General features: G+C 41.0%; 3 protein-coding genes across 5 annotated transcripts in view; 2 read left to right on the forward strand and 1 right to left on the reverse strand.

Annotated features, from left to right (window-relative positions):
* Positions 1-3,486: 3,486 nt before the first annotated feature.
* LOC106613602 (receptor expression-enhancing protein 6) lies at positions 3,487-13,831 on the forward strand. Of its 3 annotated transcripts, none has more exons than XM_014216032.2 (7): positions 3,487-3,818; positions 5,085-5,178; positions 5,316-5,454; positions 5,846-6,014; positions 8,340-8,485; positions 12,116-12,159; positions 12,989-13,831. In XM_014216032.2, exons 1-6 carry the CDS (start codon positions 3,686-3,688, stop codon positions 12,155-12,157), a joined length of 723 nt encoding a protein of 240 aa, XP_014071507.1. In that variant the 5' UTR covers positions 3,487-3,685; the 3' UTR covers positions 12,158-12,159; positions 12,989-13,831. The 3 variants fall into 3 exon arrangements, with proteins under 3 accessions (XP_014071507.1, XP_014071509.1, XP_014071506.1); XM_014216031.2 differs by having other exon boundaries at positions 3,489-3,818; positions 12,113-12,159; XM_014216034.2 differs by lacking the exon at positions 8,340-8,485 and having other exon boundaries at positions 12,113-12,159.
* A 2,162-nt stretch (positions 13,832-15,993) lies between these two features.
* Positions 15,994-17,484, forward strand: cssa10h19orf25 (chromosome ssa10 C19orf25 homolog). Its single transcript, XM_014216039.2, has 2 exons — positions 15,994-16,481; positions 17,012-17,484. The coding sequence occupies exons 1-2, from the start codon at positions 16,334-16,336 to the stop codon at positions 17,194-17,196; spliced, it is 333 nt and encodes a 110-aa protein (XP_014071514.1). The 5' UTR covers positions 15,994-16,333; the 3' UTR covers positions 17,197-17,484.
* Positions 17,485-17,770: 286 nt separating this feature from the next.
* The window catches only part of apc2 (APC regulator of WNT signaling pathway 2), a 38,952-nt gene continuing 29,056 nt past the window's right edge, over positions 17,771-27,666 (reverse strand). The window contains exon 15 of the mRNA XM_014216037.2: positions 17,771-26,581. Coding sequence (XP_014071512.1) covers positions 20,986-26,581 — 5,596 coding nt within the window. The 3' untranslated portion in view covers positions 17,771-20,985. The remainder of the gene's footprint in view (positions 26,582-27,666) is intronic.

A 27,666-nucleotide genomic window follows, 5' to 3' on the forward strand; every position in this document is an offset into this window, starting at 1 on the left:
TTATTTTTCTCCAGCCTCTTTGCTAACATGATTTCATGCAATGTTTTAATCAACATGTTCATCGACTCCGTAAAAACACTAGCTCAAGTGCTTTTCCAATGTAAAGCATTGCCTTCCTGTTCTCTGTGACTTGTGTAGCTTCCTATGTGTTTCTGCTTGTTCTCAACTGAACTTATACTGTATATCTTGAAATGTGATTAAATATATTATTGGAGAGCTAATCTAATTGTGTTTATGGCCCCTCTGCAGCTGACAATTCACTAAAAATGTACATGATATAATTGTATATGCCATCTTACATTTTTTACATTTTAGTCATTTAGCAGACACTCTTATCCAGAGTGACTTACAGTAGTGAATGCATGCCCCCGTGGGAATCGAACCCATAACCCTGGTGTTGCACACACCATGCTGGCGTTGCAAACACCATGCTCTACCAACTGAGCCACAGGGAATGGTCCTGCATACAGTTGATTCCTAATGACTTGAAATTGACATCTGTTGCCTTAACTGGGGCATAAAGACATCCAGAGCAAGTAAAAACAAATATATTTAAATTGGACTGCTAAATTGTATTGCACTCGAAAGGGATTTGCACTTGCCTGATCTGCACTTCTCTGGGATCGACTATGTTTGGAATATCCAGCCAAGCAAACTAAACATGTTTTTCTCAATCATATTCAAATGTGAACTACTGAGCCATGTCTTACCCCTAAGCAAAGCAGACCACGGTAATCCTCCCATTAAGAAGAGGTTCTGTCTCCCCTACCACACAACCTTATCCAGGCAGCCAGTGGTGTACACGCTCGCCCCTGCCGAACTCCGCTCCATACTCTGGGCCTCATAGCCACACATGGTGTTGAACACTGTCTGTGGAAATACCGTGGATATAACATTCGTAAGCATGACTGTTGGGTGTGCAGGATTTTGTTCCGGTCTTGCTCTAAAACCCCTGATTCTGATACAAAGCCAACTCATGAATTATAGTGAATAAACTTGATTTAAACATTTCCAGGTTTAGATTGAGTTGCTTCACTGCAGTTCCGTCATTCTGTTCTATGATAGTAGGTTGTGCTAAATTGCTCTTGGATTCAGCTAATACAGGAAGTATTTCAGCAGTCCGCTGTCCATTGTTCTGTCAGTATGCAGTGCGTAATGTTGTGGTCTAATTCTTCAAATTTCATTATCATAGCAAAGGTTGTTCCCAAAGGTCATTTACATACTGTAATTCTTTAGTAATTAGTACATTATTAATGATTAATGTGATGCCCCTCTCCCCATTAATGATCATGTTATAATATAGTAATATTTTCGTTTAGCAGACTCTTTTATCCGAACACACCAATACACAAATACTCTGTATATGAGGCCCATAACGAAATCAAATCCACAATTGTAGTAATTCTATTTATATGGCCAGCACCATGCTCCAACCAACTGAACCAGTGTAATTAACCTGTTTCAAGTCCAAATCATCCCGATTGCCTTTTTCATCAACTTTTCAGTCCTCTCCAAAACCTGAAAGAACATCAGAAAACATCTCAGTGATCTCTGATACCTACAAGCAAATTCATTTAATTTTGGTGGAACTTTTATTCTAAATGGTGGCATGCAGAGAATTAAATTCTGCTTTGGCTTTGCTGGGGATGCAATTCTCAGCAAAATACCGGCTTTCAGGGTCCTAACATTACCTTGTCAGTGAATAGGAATCCAAGCACTGCAGCTGCAATCTGCAGGAGGATTGCCATCAATATCCCTAAAAACGGACAACAGAAATGATATTTCAACCTTGTAGTAGGCTAGGACAGTTGCAAGACATGATGGCATTACTTACTTTCTGCAATGACCATAAAGACAACTACAGTGTTGAGATAATTACAGGTACTACTATTTACCATCGTCTATCTATGGCTTTCCAATATACAGAAAGCAATATTGTATGTATGGCTAGGTCACAGTGATATTGTAAACAATGGTCTTAAGCAAGGAGCGACTCACTGTCTTCAGTAGGCAGCTTCGATTGTGCAATGATCCAAAACGCCCAAAGAAGGTGAATCTAAACATTGAGGCAACGATGATCAGCAAGATTGCTGGGTCAGTGGTCAGTGTCCACAACATCTGTGGCAAAACACACACACCTATTTAATAGTCGCCCATCATTGAGTTTATTTTGCCATTGAAAATGTACATTTCACTACCTATTATTTAGATTGATGCCTGACTTTTCTCTTTGGCAACCTTGGCATAGATTCCTACTGCTATAAGAACAGCACTGGATGCCTGGGAAAAGGAGTGTTAAAATCATTGTCATATGTACAGCATGCAGTTATGTTTACAAACTTGTATTACAGTATGTTCATTATAGCCCCACTAGGTGCATGTGACTGATGAAAGTAATCATTTAGAACAGCCAATCAATCATTTTGAATTCCGTGTAGGTGGGCTGTCATTCACAGAATAATCAATAAACACATCAGGCTTGTTGCTATATTTTATCATACGTTAATCATATGTTAATTCCTTGTCGATCATCAAACATTTCTGTACAAAAGCCAATGATAAAAGCCTGCACTCCTTTTTTTGTATTTGTGTTGAGCTCTTGCCAGTAAGTGCACTTGATTCAGAAGCCCTACGCACCGTGAAAGTGTTCCATTTTTTAACCATTTCACTTATCTGAAATCTGAAATGACAAACTCCGCCTACCCTGCCGACCGGGAGATCTGTGGCTAAATCGAGTGCGCATACTGTCCTGGCCAATCGGATAGCTCAAATCACCGTGCCTACTGTGCTTACAAGACCCCGGCCAAAGCAAAGTTTGATACTAGCCTGTGTAAGATTTAATAACTTTTAAAACCATTTCAACTTTTAAACATAGCCTGTGTGAAATCATTTAAAGTTGTAATTAGGCACTGGATTTGATTTGATTAACTAGGCAAGTCAATAACGGCCTAGTTGTAAAGCCCCCCGGCCAAACCCTCCCTTTAACTGACGTCGAATAACCTGTATTCCTCCTATTGGTTTCCTAACCCGGACTACGCTGGGCCAATTGTGTGCCGCCCTATGGGACTCCCGATCACGGCCGGTTGTAACACAGCCCGGGATCGAACCCGGGTCTGTAGTGACGCCTCTGGTAGACCGCTGCACTACTCGGGAGGCGTAAGTGTACCTTTCACTAAACGTAACAATTTGTGTGAACGCAAAACTGACCTTAGATCATTGTCTAAGGGCAACTTCATTACACTCCTGGAGGGATCACTATGAATACACTGACACCTGCTGGGCATCCTAATAAATTCTACACAGCAACACATATGATTCCCGTTAGAAATATAGACACATTATAGGCACACACCCATATAGGCTGTTTTACCTGTTGAAATGTATACAGTGTAGCAGATAAACGCCTGTTGGAATTTGGCACTGTACAACTTCAGATAATTATAATCTGTATTCCTATTGGTTTCCTTCTAGCCAGTCATGATCCTTGACCATTCCCTCTCCGCCGCCAAATGACGCACCGGGGGACTCTCCAGTAAAGCGGATTAAGGAGACGAAATCTGTCCCGTCAGCGGATTTGAACTGCACGAGGACTCAGATTTCCACAGGGAAAATATAGTTTATTTATATGTTTATTATTCGAATTTGGCGTTAAGAAACTCCGAACTCTGTAACCCGTCACGTCACCATGGGTATCTCAGAAGTACTTAACAAACTTCGAGATCGCGCAGATAAATTTCTAAATGAGAAAAACATGGTGACAGATTTCCTTGGAAAACTGGAGGAGAAAACGGGAATCAAGAAAAAAATTATTGCCGTAGGTATGTAATTTTTGTGTAGCCTATTCGGAGGACGCATTTGATGTCATGCTAATTTGATGTACATGTTTAAATACCATTATGTCAAAGGTGGAAACCTGTAGGCTATTAATTCATTGGAAGTCTACATTCGTCGAATGCGCGGCACACTTGTAGTCCTTGCTGTGAACACGAACTGCAGCCAATTGGAAGGCCTATAAGTAGGTTATGCTATGGTGCACAGTTTGGTATTGACCAACAGGTGTGTTTCTTTAGACGCACACTCTTCAGATGTACCTCTACCTACATTGTGTAAATTATAAATATTAGATCTACCTAATAATATTGTAATGAAAGATTATTTTCATTAGATTTTTAGGAACATAAATATTTGAATGGTGCAGTATTTATAATTGAACATACTACTGCAATTACCGTATGTAAACAAAAACAAGCAAACTTCCTTCAGGTACTTCACTGTCACAAATCCAACCACAGTGCCACGTCTTGGTAGTTTCAGACTGTCCGTTATGTTGAATGATTCATTGTCACCCTCCAGAGGACTTTGGCAAGGCATGGGCAAGGAGTGCGTCCATACCAGTGGGTTGCACTTACTGTATACTGTTCCATGTTCCATGTCACATGTTGGTATTAGCCCTAGACAGCGCCACCATAGAGAGCCATGTGCCCTTGTGCCATGGGTTCAGTTGTGATGATGTAGTTACCCGTGCCTGGTGCCCAATGATACCCACATACTTCCGTGAACCCACAATTGCTTCCAGCAAATTCTCAATACTGTTTTATTCGACATGGAATGAATCGCTACAAGCATGCACGAGACTAGAGAGTTGTCTCTGGGTGTGGAGGTGAACGAGGAATCAACAATGCCATAGAACAACTGTAGTCACCTGTAGTCCTAAATATGAGAGTAGGCGATGTAAGTATATCATCACTGGCAAACACATCCTTTTGTAGATTGGACTATTCTCAAGTTATAATTTCTTAAATGTTTCTTCTGCAGCTGTTACATGGCATTCTCTCTCTCTCTCTCTCTCTCTCTCTCTCTCTCTCTCTCTCTCTCTCTCTCTCTCTCTCTCTCCAGGATTATGAAATCAGTTATGTGTTGCTATCGAGACAATTATGCATTTTGCATGACATTCTAAATGAGACTCCTCTCGCAATTTCCCCGAGACTACTTACATTCTCATGAAGTAGCAGTGCACTGCTTGATTAGGATCTTTGTGCAGTGTAATGCTTGACCTCTCGTCATGTCTCTTGTGTTATCAACAGGTGCAGTGTCTCTGACGGGACTGTATTTGGTGTACGGCTATGGCGCCTCCCTCCTCTGTAACATGATTGGATTTGTGTATCCTGCATATTACTCGTAAGAACAGTAGCAAACTAGCTTTAAAGTTATATGTTTAAGCTAGACCGTTTATGTGTTGCCATTTTATGTTATGTAGTACCTTACCTCAATTAGGGCTATGTAATGTTGGGTACTGTTTCCACTCTTCCATGTAGAATCAAAGCCATCGAGAGCACAAACAAAGAAGATGACACAAAATGGCTGACCTATTGGGTAGTCTACGGAATCTTCAGTTTGGCAGAATTCTTCTCTGACATCTTCCTCTACTGGTTTCCTTTCTACTATGCTTTCAAGGTAAGGTGATAATCAGATGTGTATCATACAGACGGACTGTGTGCCTTATATCCTAAGCAAACTGAAAACTGCTTCAACTCACTCATTGTGACCAACCACTGACCTTACAGTTACAATATAATTCAAAATCACTATAGGCTACGGAATATAGCAGCATATAACACTTAATAAGCAATTAACAAGCTATTATAAGCTTGCTATACTTAAACATTCATAAGTACATGTCAATAAATTCACGGTATGCTGTGAAATACCGGTGATCAAACACCTGTATTTATGCTTTATTGGGCTCATGGAGGTGTCATGCTTTGCTTATGTGGTTACGGCAGTATGTGGTGCCCTTCAACATGTGTCAATCATGTTCTTGTTTTTTTCCCTCCCTCTTTGTCAGTGCCTGTTCTTGTTGTGGTGCATGGCCCCCATCACATGGAACGGCTCTCAGATTCTGTACAACCGGGTGGTGCGGCCCTTCTTCCTCAAGCACGAGGCCACCGTGGACAGCATGGTCAATGACCTCAGCGGGAAGGCAATGAACGCAGCCGAGTCCGTCACCAGAGAAGGTACAGAGGCCCCTGACGGACCAGTCCAGAAACAGCTAGCTCCTAGCCCCAATGCATTTCATGTACACCTTAAAGTGAAGTATTATCTTATTTTCGACTTTCCTAGGGTGTTGTCGTTTCCTACAAACTGTTTTGAAATACGTTAGTAGGTTATTTACCAATGTCCAAAATGTCCTTGTAAGCATGTTTGGAGAATGTACAGTGCGTTCGGAAAGTATTCAAACCCCTTCCCCTTTTTTACATTTTGTTACATTCCATGCTTATTCTAAAATTGATTAAATAAATAAAAATCCTCGTCAATCTACACACAATACCCCATAATGACAAATTGAAAAAAGGTTTTTGCTAATTATAAAAAATAAATAACAGAAATACCTTATTTATATAAGTATTCAGACCCTTTGCTATGAGACTCGAAATTAAACTCAGGTGCATCCTGTTTTCATTGATCATCCTTGAGATGTTTCTACAACTTGATTGGAGTCCACCTGTGGTAAATTCAATTGATTGGACATGATTTGGAAAGGCACACACCTGTCTATATAAGGTCCCACAGCTGACAGTGCATGTCAGATCAAAAACCATGCCATGAGGTCGAAGGAATTGTCCATAAAGCTCAGAGACAGGATTGTGTCGATGCACAGCTCTGGGGAAGGGTACCAAAAAATGTCTGCAGCATTGAAGGATTCCCAAGAACACAGTGGCTTCCATCATTCTTTAATGGAAGAAGATTGGAACCACCAAGACTCTTCCTAGAGCTGGCCACCCGGCCAAACTGAGCACTCGGGCGATAAGGGCCTTGTTGAGGGAGGTGACCAAGAACCCAATGTTTATTCTGACAGAACTCCAGAGTTCCTCTGTGGAGATGGGAGAACCTTCCAGAAGGACAACCATCTCTGCAGCACTCCACTAATCAGGCCTTGATGGTAGAGTGGCCAGACAGAAGCCACTCCTCAGTAAAAGGCACATGACAGCCCATTTGGAGTTAAAGAACTTTCAGACCATGAGAAACAAGATTCTCTGGTCTGATGAAACCAAGATTGAACTCTTTGGCCTGAATGCCAAACGTCATGTCTGGAGGAAGCCTGACACCATCCCTACGGTGAAGCATGGTGGTGGCAGCATCATTCTGTGGGGATGTTTGTCAGCAGCAGGGACTGGAAGATTAGTCAGGATCGAGGGAAAGATTAATGGAGCAAAGTACAGAGAGATGCTTAGCGTCAGACCCAAGAAGACTCGAGGCCGTAATCGCTGCAAAAGGTGCTTCAACAAAGTACTGAGTAAAGGGTCTGAATACTTATGTAAATATGATATTTCAGTTTCTTATTTTTAATACATTTTCAAACATTTCTAAAAACCTGTTTTTGCTTTGTCATTATGGTGTATTTATTGTGTGTAGATTTATGAGGGGAAAAAAACCAATTGTATAAATTTTTGAAAAAGACTGTAACGTAACAAATGTGGAAGAATTCAAGTGGTCTGAATATTTTCCAAATGCACTGTAGCAATCAATGCCAGTGGAAACGGATTATATCATATATAAGCTGGTAGCATAGCTAGCATACAGATATGGGTGGTGGTAGTCAGTCGTTTTTAACTGTAATGCAGTTGATTGGTGACGATGACATGGACGTGTATTGGGGTTGACATCCATAAGAACATTATACTCCGATTTTTACCTCAACGTAGTGTGAAATGTACATATAATCAGTAGGCTAATTTTGCTGGGGGCAATGAGGATATTCAGGATCTTTCCCCCACACGTTTCCATGTCATTTCCATTGTTTTGGTTGAGTATCTTTGAACTCTTTACGGCATCTATTGAGAAAACAATGAGGATATATTTCATGTGCCGTTAGCTATGAGGTCACACCAGTGATGGATTTCATAAGCTGGCAAATGGTCCAGTAGGGATTAATGATGTCAACTGAGGTCATAGACAGCTTACAAAAGGTAGACGGAAGGATGGCAGGAACCAGGTCAGCTGATATAAATAGAGGTAGCTATTTTCAATCTGTGAAAGAATGCATTCTTGCTGTGAAAATAATGCAAAGTATACAGAATAAACAAATTAGCCTAAATATTGCTATCCATTTAAGTTTCAGTAAAAACTGAGAAACTTTTGTGTGTGTGTGTGTCTGTTTGTGTGTGTGTGTGTGTGTGTGTACATGCATGTGTGTTTCAGCCTTGATTGTTTGTATACATCCTTTCCAACTGCTTTTGCAATTTCATGTGCACAGATCGCTTACTTGTTTCTGAAGGAACCGTCATGTATCTTTGTTTGCATGGGGCTTGTCTCTTTCTATCTTTCCTGTCGTCCCTCAGTCCTTCAATCACTGGTGAAAAACAAGTCTATAGTGCCACAAGCATCAGGGGCCAAAGGCTTACCCAGCGCATCAGGGGCCAAAGGCTTACCCAGCACATCAGATGCATCAGGGGCCAAAGGCTTACTCAGCACATCAGAATCAGCTGTATGTAAAACAAACTATTTATTTCTGTAACAAACTCTTTATTACTTGATTTCCTGATTGCCATTAGTTAGTCCCTAATACTGCTCCAGCTAAGCTAATATAGTCTCACTATTAGTTTGTTTGCATGTTAGCTGTGTGTTGTTTCCCTAGAGTATGTGTTGTCTATATAGTGCCTTCAGAAATTATTCATACCCCTTGACTTATTCCACATTTTGTTGTGTAACAGCCTGAATTCAAAATTGATTAACTAGATTTTCTTTCTAACCCATCTACACACAATACCCCATAATGACAAAGTGAAGACAAATTTTTAGACATTTTTGCAAATGTATAGAAAATGAAATACAGCGATATCTCATTTTCATAAGTCAATATATTTAACATTTTAGACATTTAACAGAGCGACTTACAAAAGCAATTAGGCTTAAGTGCCTTGCTCAAGGGCACTTCGACAGATGTTTCACCTAGTCGGCTCAGGAATTTGAATCAGTGACCTTTCGTTTACTGGCCCAAACTCTTAACCTCTAGGCTACCTGCCGCCCCAATTCTTTATAGAAGCACCTTTGGCAGCGATTACAGCTGTGAGACTTTCTGGGTATGTCTCCATAGCAGCGGGAAGATGTTTCAGAGTGCTGCACCTTTTTTTTTTACCCGTGCTACAGACACCTATATCGGTCTGCGAACAGGACTAGTAAAGGCCCAGAGCACTACTAAAATATATATTTGTATTCTTTTTATTCCTTTTTAAAAATGATTTTTCAGGGGGTGCTGAAAAAAAAACTTGAACGAGTAGGTGTGTACAAACCTATGACTGGTACTGTATGTCTCGAAGAGCTTTTCATACCTGGATTTTGCAACATTTGCCCATTTATTCTTTAAAAAATCATTCAAGCTCTGTCAAATTGGTTGTTGACAATTGCTAAACAACTATTGCTAAACAACCATTTTCAGGTCTTGCCGTAGATTTTCAAGTAGATTTAAGTCAAAACTGGAACTCGGCCACTCAGAAACATTCATTGATTTCATATCATTTGATTCCCTGTCTCATTGGTAAGAAACTCCAGTGTAGATTTGGCCTTGTGTTTTAGGTTATTGTCCTTTCCTTTCCCAGTGTCTGTTGGAAAGCAGACTGAACCAGGTTGTCCTCTAGGATTTTGCCACAACTATGCTTGGAAATATGGAGAGTGCCCCAAACATAATACTTTGTATTCAGGACAAAAAGTGAATTGCTTTGCCACATTTTTTGCAGCATTACTTTAGTGCCTTGTTGCAAACAGGATACATACTTTGGAATATTTTTATTCTGTACAGGCTTCCTTCTTTTCACTCTGTCAATTAGGTTAGTATTGTGGAATAACTACAATGTTGTTGATCCATCCTCATGGTGAAATCCCTGAGCTGTTTCCTTTTTCTCCGGCAATTGAGTTAGGAAGGACGCCTGTATCTTTGTAGTGACAGGGTGTATTGATACACCATCCAAAGTGTAATTAATAACTTCACGATGCTCAAAGGGATTTTCAATGTCTGCTTTTTTTTTAACTCATCTGCCAATAGGTGTCCTTCTTTGCGAGGCCTTGGAAAACCTCCATAGGCTTTATGTTTTTTATTTTTTTTATTTCACCTTTATTTAACAAGGTAGGCTAGTTGAGAACAAGTTCTCATTTACAACTGCGACCTGGCCAAGATAAAGCACTGCAGTTCGACACATACAACAACACAGAGTTACACATGGATTAAACAAACATACAGTCAATAATACATTAGAAAAAAAAGTCTATATACAGTGAGTGCTAATGAAGTAAGAAGGGAGGTAAGGCAATAAATAGGCCATGGTGGTGAAGTAATTACAATATAGAAATTAATCACTGGAATGGTAGATGTGCCGAAGATGAATGTGCAAGTAGAGATACTGGGGTGCAAAGGAGCAAAATAAATAAATACAGAATGGGGATGAGGTAGTTGGATGGGCTGTTTACAGATGGGCTATGTACAGGTGCAGTGATCTGTGAGCTGCTCAGACAGCTGGTGCTTAAAGCTAGTGAGGGAGATATGAGTCTCCAGCTTCAGTGATTTTTGCAGTTCGTTCGAGTCATTGGCAGCAGAGAACTGGAAGGAAAGGCGGCCAAAGGAGGAATTGGCTTTGGGGGTGACCAGTGAGATATACCTGCTGGAGCGCGTGCTATGGGTGGGTGCTGCTATGGTGATCAGTGAGCTGAGATAAGGCGGGGCTTTACCTAACAGAGACTTGTAGATGACCTGGAGCCAGTGGGTTTGGCGACAAGTATGAAGCGAGGGCCAGCCAACGAGAGCGTACAGGTCGCAGTGGTGGGTAGAATATGGGGCTTTGGTGACAAAACGGATGGCACTGGTTGAATCTGTGTTTGAAATTCACTGCTCGACTGAGGGACCTTACAGATAATTGTATGTTTGGGGTATAGAGATTCATTCAAAAATCATGCTAAACTCTATTTGCGCTTATTATGTGACTTGTTAAGCACATTTTAATTCTGAACTTATTTAGGCTTGCCTATTCAAAGGGGTTGAATACTTATTGACTCGACATTTCAGCTTTAAAGTTTTTCTTAATTTGTAAACATTATGAAAAACATAATTCCACTTTGACATTATGGGGTATTGTGTGTAGGCCAGTGACAAAAAAATCTAAATTTAATCAATTTTAAATTCAGGCTGTAACACAACATAATGTGGGACAAGTCAAGAGGTGTGAATCATTTCTGAAGGCACTGTAACCCCTGTTGTAGCCTCTAAGAAACCACTCCTTCATTCTAGTAGCTAGTATCAACTCTTATTTTTTTTTTCATTTGATTGCTATTATTTGTCAGAAATAATTCAATGGTTTAATTGAACAACAGAAGGTGACAACACAGTGTGATTGAAAGTGCCAACACTTGAAATGCATGTCATCAAAATAGAATACAGCTATGTATTTTATGGAGCATGTGTCAAACCTCTCACTCACACTGTGGACCACTATTTTCTCTCCTCTGGCTGGTAAATGTTGTTGGTGGGATCATTCCTAAACTGATACTCTGTACAGTCATGTGGAAGTTAATGGGTGCTAACTAACTAATCCCACTCCAATGCAATCTGTAGACAATGGATACTGATAAAGCTGCCATTAGTTATTTTCACATAGTCGCTTTCTGCAAGCTTGGAATCTGGGTCTATTGTTTAATTGTGTGAGTGTCTTGTTGGAGGAAATGCAGTAGAAAGCACAGCCTCCAACACAAAATAAGCTTTCAAAATGTTTTGTCAGAGATTTTAGCACAGCAACAGATGGCAAAGTCTGTAGTTGAGGGCTCTCCTCGCCAACTGTTTTCTCAAGAATGAAAACGAGGATGTAAGTCAGCAAATCCGACTTGTGAGAAGAACACATGGCTGGATTAAAGATTCTGCTAGGCTTCCCTCCTCTAGACCCACTACAGCAGGCATTACCTCAAATGTGAAAAGAGGTAGTCGACCATCAGCCAATTAGCCGATATTTCAATGATTCTAAATGTATGCTTCCCACTGCTTTGTGCTTCCCTTTCATAATATGGTTGTGAAGCTCTTTTGAAAGTAATTCTTCCTCACTGTCGTGTCTGTTCCTATTCCATGTCTATTCAGAAGATGATCAATGAGTTGATCTACACTGAACCCACTGTAGACTAATGGTAAGTCGCTCTGGATAAGAGCGTCTGCTAAATGACACAAATGTAAATGTAAGTGTCACACAGTCACACTGTGTGTGTGTATACAGTATCACTCACTGTATTCACCTGGTCAACCACAAGGTTTTGTGGGCAGTGGGTGAATCTGGTGGCATAGATTGCTATTTGCATAAACCAAGTGCTCTAACCTCCTAAAGGAATAGTTCATTACTAAAGTTTGTCAGATGGTTTTCGACTTCCAAATTCGTCTCACGTCGTATGAGTCCATGTCCCATGCCATTTGTTGTGTAGATCCAGCTATGCCGTTTTCCCAAATGAATGAGAAAGATATGGGCACCGTCTACTTTCTGTACACTCCCCTCCATATGTATTTGGACAGGGAAGCAAACGTTGTACATTTCTTCAAGAATCAACGGGAACATATCATTCATTTATAAGTCCAAAAATGTATGTAACAACTGCAGATTGCCTCTTTATGTGAATTTGTCCAAATACTTATGACTTCCTCAACTGGGGAGACTAGATGCATGAAGTGCTTTCATTTCTAAATGGTCAAACAGATATGTATCCTCAAATAAAAGGTGACATTCTGTACTGTGGACTCATGTGAAACATTTGATCTCAAATCCAAAATGGTGGAGTATAGGACCAAATTTGAAATGGTATCTTCACTGTCCAAAACATATGAAGGGGAGTGTATACTGTGCCTATATTTCTCATGTCATTTTGACATAACTACTTTGAGTGTCATACATTTTATTTTGTGAACTACGAGTGAAATATGAGCAACTATGAGTGAACTTTGAGCAAGTGTATTTCATTATCTTTACAGACCAACAGGTAGAGGCATCCAACCAAGACAAGTCTCAGTGATGGTACTACTGATGACAGCAAACCAAACCATGCCAGATTCACAAGAAAGACTTCGGGTTTCCATGTTGACTTGCAAACTGCTGAACCACTAATACTTATGATTGGAAAACAATGACACAAGTCTGACAGAGATTGGGATACCATTACACAGACAGATAACGGGACAGGAAAAAAACATAACCAAGGTAAAATTCTGCTTTATATCGACCAAAACCATTGCAACTGAAAAACACTTCACATCCGCAAGGTTGTGGGTGGTTAGTTGAATGGTATGCAATGTCTGATATTTTGACCTTCTCATCACCTGATTAGAGTAACTGAATTTAACTGATCTTTGGTTTACAATCAATGCCGTGTCCTTGTCCGCAGGAGTGTGTGGGCTCAATGCTTCAACAATAGCCCACAGTGTTCTGGTCTTGGACTTCATTGCTTTAGTTTTCACCGTTGTTCTTTGTTTCTTTTTGGACATGTTTTTCTCTCTTTGTGTCTTGTAACAGTTTTGTATAGTCGGATCTAGGCCATATGAAAATGAAATTGACACATACCTCTACTGTAAGTTAGAAATACATTGGGTCTTAGAATCCTAGTGATATTGTCCAATGGTAAATACTAGTACTGTGTATTTAACCAATCATTTAAGTTGAAGGAGAAAGGGTAATAAATGGTACGTCATGAGTTATGCAATTAAGTTATTTCAAAAACATTCCTTTATTCCTTTTATTATACATGTACATATGTTGTACTCTCAAAAGGACGTAAAGTAAGTTGTACCTTGTGTATCAATAAAAGTGTCCTCTTCTTATTCAGTGTATTGCTTGTCATTATGATGATCACTGATTCTTTGGCATGGATCAAAGGAACTAATGCCGCGTTCAAAGCAACTGGGAACTCTGAAAAATACGTGACAAATCATGACGTCAGTGATCTTCCGGTCGATGAGTCAGAGCTCTAAAAAGAATTGTGTGAATTGTTTGCTGTAAAAGACCCTCTATATGCAATATTCCAGTCAAGGAAAAAGTAACATACCTTGGGATTACCATATCTAAGGATCAACAGGAAAGATGCTCATTAAATTGTATACCTATTATTGAAAAAAAAAAAGAAGTTGAACCATTGGTTGCAGAGGGATTTATCCTTGAAAGGTTGAGTATTGCTTTCTAAAGCTGAAGGTATCTCCAGACTTACTTATGCAACCCAGTCCTTATATCTTGACAACAAAATAGGTAAAACAGTTGACCCGGTGCTTTTCAACTTCATCTGGAAAAATCGTACACATTATATTAGGAAATCTGTCGTTATGAACTCATATGAATATGGCGGTCTCAATTTTTTTGATTTTCCTACTTTGAATAATAAGTTTAAGATAAATTGGACTAAATATTTTTTTAAAGAATCCAACTTAAATTTGGAATTTCATCCTTCATTATATCTTTTCCCATTTTGGTGGCCTCAATTTTATATTACTTTGTAACTAACATTGATAAGATTCCTGCAAAATGATATGCTTTTCATAGAGAAGTATTCTTAGCGTGGTCGTTAATATATAAACATTTTTTCCCCGCATAGGTATTTCATTTGGAACAATAAGGACATTTTGTATAGAAAAGTTGTTATTTTTTAAGAACTGGTTCAATAATCATATCCTGCTGGTGAGTCAACTTTTTAATGCAGAAGGATTGTCACTCAATTATGAGGAATTTTTATCTCGTTACAATATCCCTGTAACGCCTAGAGAGTTCGCCATAGTCTTTGATGCTATTCCATCTGGAACTCTCATGTTATGTAGAGGTGTAGCCAGACCTCACCTTCTTGACCTACCCTCGCTTAATCCAGTTGACTCTCCAATAGGGAAAATATGTTTCTCCTTCCTCCCTCAGAACAACAGATCTATACGTGCTTTATTTCAAAGGGATATTGTCTCCATTCCTTATGTCACAAGTTACTGGAATACATTGGTCACTAATATCTGTTGGAAAAAAGTCTGGTTATTACCACACAAATACTTGCTTGTTAACAAGGTCAATGAGGTCTCTTTCAGAATGATCCATAAGTATTACCCTGCGAATCATTACCTGAAGGAACTCAAAAAAAGACATTAACATTGATTGTACTTTTGTGTTGAGCATCCAGAAACAGTTTCACATTTACTTTGGCATTGTCTACATGTAAAACAATTATGGAAAGATATTCAGTTTTATAATTGTTAATATTCTTGATGACTTTTGTTTGTTATGGGAGAATGTACTGCTCGGTTTCCTTAACCATAATAAAGATAAAGAAACACTATTTTACCTCATATAATTGTGCTAATGGAAAAATGTCATATTCATAAATGTAAATTCTCTAATAAAAAAACACTTCCGTGTTTTCTATAAGGAATTCGAGAAGTACAATAAGACCATTCAACATTCTTCTAATAAGAAAGTTGTTAAAACAATCAATGTGTGTGCTTCTTTTAAGGTCTTTGTATAATCTGTAATTTGCTGTACCCCCTAGCATGTTATCATTGTCTATTTGTGTACTTCTTGTATGTATACAGACTATTCTACATTATATATATATATATTTTTTTTTAAGAGCCCCCGAGTTGAAAGACCGTTCAAATCGATGTTTTCCAGTCGGAGCTTGTTTCTTTCTGAGTTCCCAGTTGTTTTGACCGCACTGAAATCGGCAGTACGAGAGTTTTGAACGCGGCGTCTGCTTGTCAGAACTAGAAAATCGGAAATGTCCGACATTTCCTAGTTCCGATTAGCGCCTGAACTCGGCAAAAGCATTTTAGAGGAAAGGGTGCTCTCTAGTCGTCATCGTCATTATTGGTTCAACCCCAATCAAAAACGGCTTCTAAATTGCACGAGGGCAATAAATACAATTGAATGTATTATTATTATGATTTTTTTTTTCTTGATAAAAAAATAGGATTAAAAATACAGCGAACAAGGTAAAAAAATAATAAAAATATGAGCAATGACGTGTCCGTCTCACACGAATGACGTATCAACTTCGGCTCCACGCACAATCCGTTGTTTTGCCTCTACCTTTGTAGCTAGCTAGCTATGAATATTGTTACAAGTTATGTTGTATGTAGAGTTAGCGACGTTTGCCCGACAGCTTGGTGAAATTGCACCGTAGAAAGTCTTCAGTTAGCTACCAACAGAGAAGTGGTACGTTTAGAAGACCCTGCAACACCATTGGCTTGCTTAGGAGATCTGACAACAGGACTCTGATGCAAACTGTTTCGTAGCTAGCTACATGTATATACATAATATTCCACGGTATCATTATTCCATATAGTACGCTCTGCAGAATGAATATCAGCATGGGTGCCAAAAATAAGAAGCGAGTGGTACTTCCAAGTCGACCAGATCCGCCCACTGTGGAGCAAATTCTTGAGGACATCAACAGAGCCTTTTCAAATGATCCAGTCTTCAGCGTCCTGGAAGGTGTCAACCAAGGTACGCACTAAGCGCCTTTGAATCAGGGTTGTATTCATTCGTCTGATTCCGTTGCAAAATATTTTACAACGAAAACGAGTTTCTATAGGACAAATTCGGTTAGGTCACTTCCCGTTTCGTTCCGTTTGCTTTCGTTTAGTTCCTAGAGTAAACGGCAAAGAATCCTACTTATGAAAACACCCCAGTTCATCAGTCAAACAGGTGGCAAGTCATTAAAGGTTGGCTCAGTGAAATTACGTTGACACGAGTAGCACCAAAACAGCGAGGAAAGGTTGAACCTCGCGCTTCAGTTGTTTCGGAAATTTACCAGCTATGTTTACATTCTGCATCTACATCATCGCTGAGTCTACCTTTAAGTAGCCTGTTCATTGCCATGGTAGCCTGCCTTAATACTGTGAATTCAAACAGACACTTTCACTTTATTTCACCTAATGTAATGTTGAGCTTTCAGCAAATGGTCTTCTTGATTAGACAGCCTGTATGCTGTAACAAACCTATAGAACTAAACTGGATGTTGTCCCCTTCCACAGATGCCAAGAGGGGGTCCTCAGACAATGAAGCAGAGACAAAGTACCTTCAGAGCCGCAGGTACTTGGAGATGAACGAGCGGCTTCAGGAGGTTAGAGGTGAACTTGTACAGCAGAGGGAGGAACTGTGGGTGGCCAAAGAGCAGTTGGAGATCAGTGTTGCCGAGGTCAAAGGGAGAGCCCTCTGACCAGTCTTCACTCAGGGCTGGGGGAGCACATTACCTCAGTTTAAACAGATTAATCAGGAATTAACTTGGCTTCCTTGAGTCATGCCACCTCAATCTCGCAGAGGAGGGTCTCATAGCAGAAAATAGAAATTGGACATAACATATTGTTGTTCTGAATCATTGTTGGAGTTGAAAATTGTCTCCATAAATTGGTGTGACTTTTCACGAAATGTTAAAGCAAATTAGTTATGTGTATTGTCTACATGTTCTATAATGACAATTAATAAAATAATTATTTGTGAACAAATATAACTTGGTTTTTAATGTTCAATCACACTGACATGTGCAGGAGTCAGGCTACGGCTCATATGAATGTTATATTTGAACTTAAAGGTCATTATGTAGTTAATACAATGATCAAGTACATGTCAGTGTAGACTATATATTTGTTTATCTTAATTAGCTCAGAAAACTGTCAGGCTATGTCCACATTTCATTGGCATGAATGCATGTTTAGTCGATATAATTGAAAGCTCATATTATATTGCTTTGATATATTCAAGAAAAAGTCAAATGAAGCTTTAAGTCAGCCAGGTAAATGATACACGTCCACAATTTATTTGATGAGAAAATGTATTATGATGACTTTCATTCCTTGGCCTATATCACATGGTACCATTTGCATATGGCCCTGTTCATACATGGCATGAGATTTCTTCTACCCCATATCTGATCTGCTATAATCCTTCTTTCCTTTCACCCCATGGTCAAACTTAATTTAGCCTATCCTAGTTGTAGCAAAGTGAGTAATATCAAAATGACACTGGTCTCACAGGATACCTAATTGCTAATACAGTATTCCAATTCCGAGTCATGGCCGATCCAAATCGGCTTTCTGTTCCACCTTGGGAGGGGATTTCACTAGACTCGTTCACAAATCTTTCCGGTGCTTTCAAGCATTGAATCTAACTTTACGTAATTTAATGCCAGGTATAAACAAGGTCTATGACATTCATGGTGTACAACCTTGGATCTTTTAATCTGATTCGTAACATACATTATACAACATTTCCGTTGTAAGAACCTATACAAAAGATTTCAAGAATACTGTCTTGATCTTTGACAACTTTCCTATGTACTCCATTGTCACTACTAGTCTTTAAGGGCTGTTTATACATTATCAATGGCCATTGTGACAAAGGGGCTTGGTTCATTGCATTACTCAAATGCTTTGGAAATGTTACCTGACTCAATTTAACATTGTACATTAAATGAGAATAAACAGCTCTTAAATTCCATGGAAATCACGCCAGATTAGTTTCATTTCTGTCAAGCACTTCTCTCAATCGAGTTGTCTTGGTTACATCTCTTAGTTAAGAGAACATATGAACAGATGATGTTACAACTACAGAGAATATGCATTTTTATTTCTAAGGTCTTTATGCTCGAGTTCTTTGACCTATCACTACTGACAGCAAGACGTTTAAGCGGATATTAACACATTTCTGTAAATATTTCTACAGAATAATTTCTGTATGTGTACTCTTGTGTAGAACCCAACAGTTGTTTCTTAACGACCATTATCCACCTTCACACCATATTGTACAGTACCTGCTCTCTGATTACTTTACGTGATTCTAGAGGCAAACACATATGTCATAGCATTCAATAGACAAAGGCATTTACAGCTGTTAAGTTGAAATACAGTCATTCAGACTGTTCATCTACAATTAGAATCAATGAGCATGGCATGTTCTCACTGCCACTTGATCCAGAATGGAGATGGACAAGAAATGCATGTTTGTTCCCATGGCTGGTTATTTTAAGTTGGTCTTTTTAAATAAGGAAGAATGCCACTGAGGAGAAGTTAATTTTAGTTCAACATCTACAATATTAACAGGTGTAATACAGGTGTATTTAGCATGCTGTAAGGAGCAACACAAAGAGTTGTTTTTGCTCACTGGGAAGCTTATAGAGTTCTACTGCATGTCTGCACCAATGTTCCCTCATTTTTTTTGGTGCGCTGCGCAAATCAAATTTTAGGTCTTGTGAGCGGAAACTTGAATGTTGTGAGAATTTTGTCCATCTTCTGACGTGTGTTTACAGTTTTAGACAGTAACCAATAGGCTATTGTGGCTATTTGAGCATAATGTAGGCCTACCAACAAAACCAATGGCGCAACTCACATAACATTCACATGGAAATAGCTTTTGATTTCTATGAAATAGCCTACAGTAGCCTATATGTTCAATGCAGGCCTACATTGCATGAGACTTTTTTAAAAACGTTTTTACATTATGAAGGGCTTGACATTAATTCATATTTTTTTTAACTTATTCTGTAGCACCATGGGTAAAACAGGTGACTGTAAATTGCATCGTATTGTGTTATATGATGCAAGAAAGCACTTTACAAAATTAAATAAATTATTATTACCATACAGCGAATTAGACCGTGTAGGCTACCCCTCTTCCTATTGGTTTATGTGCATATTCATGCCCGTCTCAAAATACAACACTGCCCCTTCAATTAAAACCTGACAGGCTTTTCAAATAAAGCTTGAAATGTAGCCTACACGTTTTGTGCTCTTGTATGAAGCAGTAACTCTTCATTGCTCACCTATAATTATCTATAACTGGGCTAATAACTCGCTAACTAGCAAAGAAAATCAACAAATGTCCACTCGCGCGGCTCTGATCTGAAAAGCGCATTCACTCGTGGGTGATTGACAGACCGCTCGTGGGCTACACCGGCCAATAGAAATCTACTCCGTTGCGCTCTGGCTCTGCCTACAACAAAATCACACACTCAATCTTGCAAAGTTGGATTTCTATTGGTTTGTTGCATTACAAAGGAGATGATATAATGTTGATTCGATCACAGAAAATGTTGCTCTATATAATGTGAACTCAGTGAAGTTCAAACTCTTGAATCTCTGAGCCACCGGGCTTTTTTTCTGCGTGGCAGTCCTGGAGGAGGTGCACGGCTGCGCATGCGCTCAGTTTAGAGGGAACATTGGTCTGCATGCATTTACAATACCGCTTTTAAGACAGAATACACATAACATAGTGTTCCAGCAGTGCTGATTATTTAACGTTAACTATTGGCAATAATAATTCCTGCAGTGGTTCTAAAGTGAAGGCTAACAGTGTGGTATCCTCAGTAGTAAATAGTGTGGCGAAGGCGAAGCAGTAACATGTGGGTACATAGTAAATACTTTACATAATATTATGTCCATATTTTGACGTATTTCAACAGTCTTTTTCAAATAAGTTTGGAGCCACAGTAGTACCTTTTCAAAAACACACAAGTCTTCCAGCTGGGTTTTCACTCAATGATTTGCATATTGTTTTTCAATAATGGTTGTTCCTTCATTTTGATGATGGTGCTGTATGTCTTGAAATCCACAGACAATTGTATTTTTTGTATGTTGTCATGTCTACACTAATCTTCTAACAAGCAATGGTTTATATACAAATACAAAAAGTACAAAAATGTGCATTTTGTATGAGATTAGGCTACTCTCCGTAACTCCTCTCTAAATATAGGATAGTGTTATTCTATCCAATGAAGTCCTGTCTTAATGCATACATCCAACTTGTATGAATGACATGTGGGATCAGATGATTTGAAATGACAAGTGTTCTTTTTTGAAGACATGTTTCTGATGCAGTGAGGAAAAAGAAGGTTCAATACCCGAGGTAAAAGGATTGATATACACAAGTATTTGTGTTAGTTTCAATCAGGAACACAGTAGGATTTTTCTCATCTCAATTGTACAGAATTACATACGGTACTACGTAGTAGGTACTAGGCTTCAGATTTTTCACATGACTTCTCATTGATTGTTGTTTCTTGGCTCTGTGCGTCTTGCAGGCAGCAGGCCATGGGGCTGGGTATGTAGTTGAATGGGGTGACCCGAACTGCCTTGCTGGGGGAGCTCTGACGGAAATGGCCGACGCCACCTGTGTGAGTTTCCACAGAGTGAGTGTTTCCAGAGGATGCTGTGCTGTAACTCTTTAGGGATCCATCAGAGTCTCCATCTTGGCCGGAGCCAATGCTGATCTTTCTAAGGAGGGCTAGTCTCGCTGCCTCCTCTGAGATGATTGGAGCTGTCTCAACAGTTGGAGAGGTGCTTGAGTTGGTCTTGTTGGACGAGAAATCCTCTGTTTGGACTGTAGCGTCGCTCGTCTTTCTTGACTTAAGTAAAATGGTCGGCAGTTTCCTTGGCAGTGCTGGTGGTTTTGGTTTTGGCCCTTCAGGAACAGGCAACAGAGGCAATGCAGTAGATGGCAGAGTGCTCTTCAAGATTTGAGGCACATCCTCATCCCGAATCCTCCTCCAGGTGACTCTGTCATTGAGGTGTGATCCAGTTCTCTGCTGCTTCTTCTTTGTATCGTCCTCACTCTTGGCTCGCCCACTTGAGTCGGAGGACGAGGAGCGGAGGGAGGAGCGGCTGGTTACTCTGCTTAGTATGTTTATGCTGGGCGATGAGGAATGGCGCTTGATGTTGTCTCTTGCCTGCTGCTTGGTTGCAGAGACGTTTCTCGGAGGTACCCTGCAGGGACTCTCTGAGCTGGTTCTCCTGGCTGGACGCCTTGTTGAGAGGTCTCGGTCACTAGAGCAGGCTCTGGACAGAGTCACAGTCTGCCTTTGAAGCCCCTGCTCCTGCATTGGCTCTTGCCTTTGCCCGGGGCCCTTTCCTTGCATCCTTCTTGGTCCCTGAGCAACTGCCTTTAGCTCTTGGCATCGAGATGAGCATAGGAAGACTGCAGGAGCACCTGGAATTGCTTTTCTGGGCGATACGTGCTGCGAGGTAGGCACAGAGCGTGAGGACGAAACGTCACGTCTCATCCTTGTCTTCGATTCCTTGATAAAGGTCAATTGCCTCAGGAACCCATTGCGGTCAGACTCGCTGCTGCTTGAATGGGTAGATGTCATGCGGACTAAGTCAAAACGATTGGCTGGAGGGATCATTTTTCCAGCCACCTGACTGTTTTGTCTGCTAATACTTGTGGGTTGATTGGTTACCAATGGCGATAGAGTTCTGGACTGTCTTGCTGCATTCTGCATGAAGGGTATTCGGACGGGTGACTTCTGTGTTTTGTGTCCTGGAGATATTGGGCTCTGATTTGAAGGAACAGTGGAACGTCCCTTCCTTTCAGGTGGACTACTTGCTGGTGTGGTATCTTTTTGGGGAACAAATTTACTTGTTTGTGAGGGGGAGATTATTTTCTTCTGTGGCTGTCTCGATGGAGTAGAGCTTTGAGATGATCCAGAGGATGAGCTCTTTGGTATCCTCGGAGGTGGCGTTGAGCTTCTTTTCGGCAAACACCACTGTGTGGAGTCCAGGGGTTGTCCCAAACGGTGGAGACTCTTTGACCTCTGTTGAGCAAGGTTTGGATTCTTTGGAGCATCTGTTTTGGGGGATTCTTTATTAGGAGGCGGCCTTTGCGAAAGATTTGTCTCTTTCTTAGGCGTGTATGTCACTGTTCTACCTCTGAAGACCACTGGCAGATTTGGAACTGGTTTACGTTGGTTAAAGTCCAGTGGTTTGTTTGCTTTTTTGTCTTTAAAGATCTTCTTTTCTTTAGGCGTAAAGCTAGATCCAGACATAAATGAGAGGACTGATTCAGTCTCTTCAGAGGAATGTTCTTGAGACTTTGATGCTTGTAACCTCGTGACAACAGAATTAGCACCTTCTTGTATTACTCTCCATTCAACACTGTTGAGGTCTGAGTCTTTGTCAGATGCTATATCGTCACTGTCAAAGTCTTGTTCATTTTTCCATCCACCGGACACTTTCTGCATGTCGTTTCTTTGTTTCTGCTTCTTCTCTGCTTTCTTTCTTGCAGAGAGCTTCTTCCTCTGCTTGGGCATTGCAGATGTTATACATTTTTGCAGAAGATCATCCTCTGAATCCATACTGACTGAGCTTGGTGAGCTTTGTTCCTCATACTGATTGTGGATGTGCATTGGTCTTGTTTGTTGGACCTGGTTAGATATTTTGTTGTGTTTGTTTTTCACCCATACTTGCTGAGATTTTGATTGGTGTTCCTCAAATTCTGCATCACTCAAAGAGCTAAGAGATGAACTAAGAGAGTAACATGGGGGTGTTTCCTCCATGATTAGTTTGTGCTTGATCCTATTAAAGCCTTTGGGTCTTATCTGGGAATTGTCAATCCGACCAATATTAGTCATACTTCGGGAGAGAGTGTTTCTGCTGGACTCTCTCATCTGTTTTCTCCCTGTCCTTTTCATCACTCCCTCCTCTTTGTCTGTCTGGTCATCATTCAAGCAGTAAATGGCTTCCCCTGAAGGTGTTGGATGGTGCATGGACTGAAAAGCCTTATTTCCCTCTAGTGCTCTCTGATTTTGGTTCCCCTCTGTGTTTGGCTTTATGATGGGTAGATCCAGTTTCCTTGTCAGGACCTGTCCATGCTTTTGTCTTTGTTGATTGGGTGATTGATCACGGTTTCTCTGATTAGCCACTCTATCAGCCACTTCTTTGCTCTGCATCAGTACTCTTTGAGTGGGAATGACATGTTTGATTGACCTGCTCATTTGATTGACTGGTATGTCAGTCTGACTGGTAATTTTAGTGGGCTTGTGGAAGTGCGAGAAAACCCGAAGGTCTTCAATTCTCTTTGCCTCTTGATCCAACAATTCCTGTTTGTTCATACTTCTAACCTTCCAATCTTTTGCCCCCTTGTCCCTCACTGGGTACTGAAGTGTTTCGTCACTTAACGATGTCGTGCTGGAAAAGTTGACAGGGGTGCCCTCAGCAGAATCAGTGTATGATGAATCATCAAGATATAAGTCCTTTTGTTGCATCACAATCCTTCTCCCTGAGCACATTTGATTGGCATTGTTAGGAACCATCATATAAACAGGTATAGGTTTTCTGGTTTGGGAGTTTAGAACATGGGTGGGTAAAGTGGAGATCAGGGAGGGCATTACTTTCCTGAACTTGGAGGGCATTGCTGAATTGATGCATTCTTTGAGAATTTCTATATCATCATCTGAATTGCCCTCACTATATCTCTCCCCTTGCTCCATAAAAGAAGGATGCTCATTGTCATCTCTATCTCCATGAGCCCTTGGGAATGATGGATTGTTGTCCTTTTGCTGGAGTAAGGGAGTCAATTTCAGTTCCACATCCTTCTGAATGTAGTGCTCGTGAAGAGGTAGAGCACTCAAGCTGGAGGCACATGAAAAGTTCTCTGTCGGTTTTTCCACTGTAAAGTAGATCATGGTGTCCAAATCTGGAGGTAAGTTGATCCTTTCCTTAAGGTCTGCAATTTCCATGAACTTGCGCAAGCTGCTTTCCCACTGCCCTGCTGTCCCAGCATTTTGGGTTTCTGGTCCATTTGATTCAGCAAAGCATGGGGTTTTGCTTCGACTGGGGGGCATGGTTTGCCCTGGACTGTCAGGAAGATCACTTGGACTTATGGTTCCACTGATCATTCCGCTGCATGGATCACTAAGTATGGAGCTGGCAATTGAATGAGACTCAAAGCTACCCAGTGAGCTGACTGAGCTACAACGGCTCATCACAAGTGGGGTCTCATGGATGTAGTTCTCTGATGAACTTGAAGGTGATCTGTCCTCAAGTATGCCTGGTGATATGCCCCTGAGGAACACCTTTTCACGTTTGGTGGGGCAGGGAATTTCAATAGGATCAGACCCAATGCTCAGACAGGTTTTTGAATCAGTGACTAGCAGTTGGCTATCACTTAAATCCTCCAGGGTCTCATTCTCCTCCTCCCTATTGACCAGATCCCCATCTTCCATTTCAATGATCTCAAGTGATGAGTCACTCTCCAATTCATTTTCACTTTGACTCTGTCCGTCAAGAGCTCCATCACCAGAGGAGAGGGAGGACAGGGAACTGCAACGGGAGAAACAGATTGGTGTGTTCTCCACTGAATACTTCTGCAGTGTCTCCATTGGGCCAATGGTTGGACTTCTAGCAGAGCTCATTGGAGAAAACTTGCCTAAACTCCCTCCAGTCATCACAGTTGGGACCCAGGCTTGTCTCCTCATTGCTTGAGCTGCCTGCACATTGATGGCACTTTTTGCAACACCAAACTTAGTGACACTTTGAATTAGAGGGACATGTTGGTAGGAAGGGGACAGCTTTATGGAAGTCATGCTGACATCAGAAGAGAGTTTAGTTGATGCACTAGCTGGTGTGTGCGGGGGCAGCTCTTGGCTCTTCTCTGTTTCTGTGCTATTTAGTTCAAGCAATTGAACCTCTTTGTTGTCCACAGAATCTCTCTCTGGCACATCGATCGGACTTGTCGCATTGAGAACATGAGCTCTGATGTTAAGATATTCTTGATGGGCCACCTTAAGATCAAGCTTGTTAGGTCGTCTTTGAGCTGTTGCTGATCTCGCTGAGGGCCTAATCTTGTCCTTGCTACCACAATAGCCATCACTGGTACTGCCACTGTTGAGACTGTCAGTGGACAAACTTGCATGGGTGGTTTTGAGACGTAAGAGAGCATAGGCTCTGTTTAGACGTTCTCTGTGTGCAAAGCTGCTGGTATCAGAGAGGCGGCAGGGGGAGCATGACTTGGCCCGGGCCTCATGGAGTTCATCTGATCCATAAGGCCAGTCTGCGAAATGGTCCTCTGAGCTAAGGCTGAAGCTGTCCTCTGAAGATGTATGCATGGTAATGTCCTCCACGAGCTTATCAATCTTGGCCACAGTGTTGGTGATCTTTTTTGCTAATTTTCCTGCTGCAACAGACACCTCGTCTTCTGGAGGCGCTAGCCTCTTATCCTCTGTCTGTGGTGGCTCCACGTCTCTCTCCGGTTCACTGTCCTTCTTGCGAGGCTGGTTTTGAAGAAAGTTGGAATTGGTCAGGAACATGGAGAGCATGGAGAAACTCCCTGTATCCAGACTACTGGAAACATTAGGGGCCTCATCATCGTCAAAGCAGCCTGAGTCAGATGCATAATCCTTTGCCAGGCTCTCGATATGCCGCAGCGGCTTGTTGATGCTTGGATGCTTGGGGCTGCTTTGTTTTTCAATGGAATCAAATGTTTCAGCAAGGTGCTTTGCATCGAGCTCAGCCTCCAGTGCTTTCTGCTTCCTCATGTAGAGCGAGGGCATGCAGGAACCAGGGGATATGACCGCAGCATCCTTATACTTGAGGGGCCGATTCGTGAGCAGGTTCCGTAGAGCTGCGGCACTTCCCATGGCTATCATTTTGTGCTTGGAGTGGATGAGGTTGCGCAACATGCTGACTGCTCCCAGGTCCCACAGCAGCTCCTGGTCCTTGGGACTGCGGGCAGAGAGGTTCCAGAGGGTCCCACAAGCGTTGCTCACAATCGTCAGGCTGTGAGAGCGCAGGTGCTGAAGCAACGTTTGGAGGCAGTTGTGGTCCCTGAGGATTTGCCTGAATTGAAAGAGAAAAAATCCTTATTCAAGCATGTTAGAATGAATTTTGTGGATATTTACAGTTGAAGTCGGAAGATTACATACACTCAGGTTGGAGTCATTAAAACTCGTTTTTCAACCACTACACACATTTCTAGTTAACAAACTATAGTTTTGGCAAGTCGGTTAGGACATCTACTTTGTGCATGACGCAAGTAATTTTTCCAACAATTGTTTACAGACAGATTATTTCACTTATAATTCACTGTATCACAATTCCAGTGGGTCAGAAGTTTACATACACTAAGTAGACTGTGCCTTTAAACAGCTTGGAAAATTCTAGAAAATTATGTCATGGCTTTAGAAGCTTCTGATAGGCTAATTGACATCGTTTGAGTCAATTGGAGGTGTACCTGTGGATGTATTTCAAGGCCTACCTTCAAACTCAGTGCCTCTTTGCTTGACATCATGGGAAAAGCAAAATAAATCAGCCAAGACCTCAGAAACATATTGGAGACCTCCACAAGTCTGGTTCATCCTTGGGAGAAATTTCGAAACGCCTGAAGGTACCACGTTCATCTGTACAAACAACAGTACGCAAGTATAAACACCATGGGACCATGCAGCCGTCATACCGCTCAGGAAGGATTCGTGTTCTGTCTCCTAGAGATGAATGTACTTTGGTGCGAAAAGTGCAAATCAATCCCAGAACAACAGCAAAGGACCTTGTGAAGATGCTGGAGGAAACGGGTTCAAAAGTATCTACATCCACAGTAAAACGAGTCATATATCGACGCAACCTGAGAAGCCGCTCAGCAAGGCAGAAGCCACTGCTCCAAAACCTCCATAAAAAAGCCAGACTACGGTTTGCAACTGGACATGGGGACAAAGATCGTACTTTTTGGAGAAATGTCCTCTGGTTTGATGAAACAAAAATAGAACTGTTTGGCCATAATGACCATGTTATGTTTGTAGGAAAAAGGGGGATGCTTGCAAGCTGAAGAACACCATCCCAACCGGGAAGCACGGGGATGGCAGCATCATGTTGTGGGGGTGCTTTGCTGCAGGAGGGTCTGATGCACTTCACAAAATAGATGGCATCAT

Source organism: Salmo salar, chromosome ssa10 (genome assembly GCF_905237065.1).
Source record: "Salmo salar chromosome ssa10, Ssal_v3.1, whole genome shotgun sequence".
NCBI lineage: Eukaryota > Metazoa > Chordata > Actinopteri > Salmoniformes > Salmonidae > Salmo > Salmo salar.

Coding starts and splice junctions, on each gene's coding strand:
- LOC106613602 (XM_014216031.2), top strand. CDS start 3,686: ATGGGTATCTCAGAAGTACTTAACAAACTTCGAGATCGCGCAGATAAA. Junction 5,179..5,315: donor GTGTATCCTGCATATTACTC/GTAAGAACAGTA, acceptor TCTTCCATGTAG/AATCAAAGCCATCGAGAGCA. Junction 8,486..12,112: donor TCAGCACATCAGAATCAGCT/GTATGTAAAACA, acceptor ATGTCTATTCAG/AAGATGATCAATGAGTTGAT.
- cssa10h19orf25 (XM_014216039.2), top strand. CDS start 16,334: ATGAATATCAGCATGGGTGCCAAAAATAAGAAGCGAGTGGTACTTCCA. Junction 16,482..17,011: donor CCTGGAAGGTGTCAACCAAG/GTACGCACTAAG, acceptor CCCCTTCCACAG/ATGCCAAGAGGGGGTCCTCA.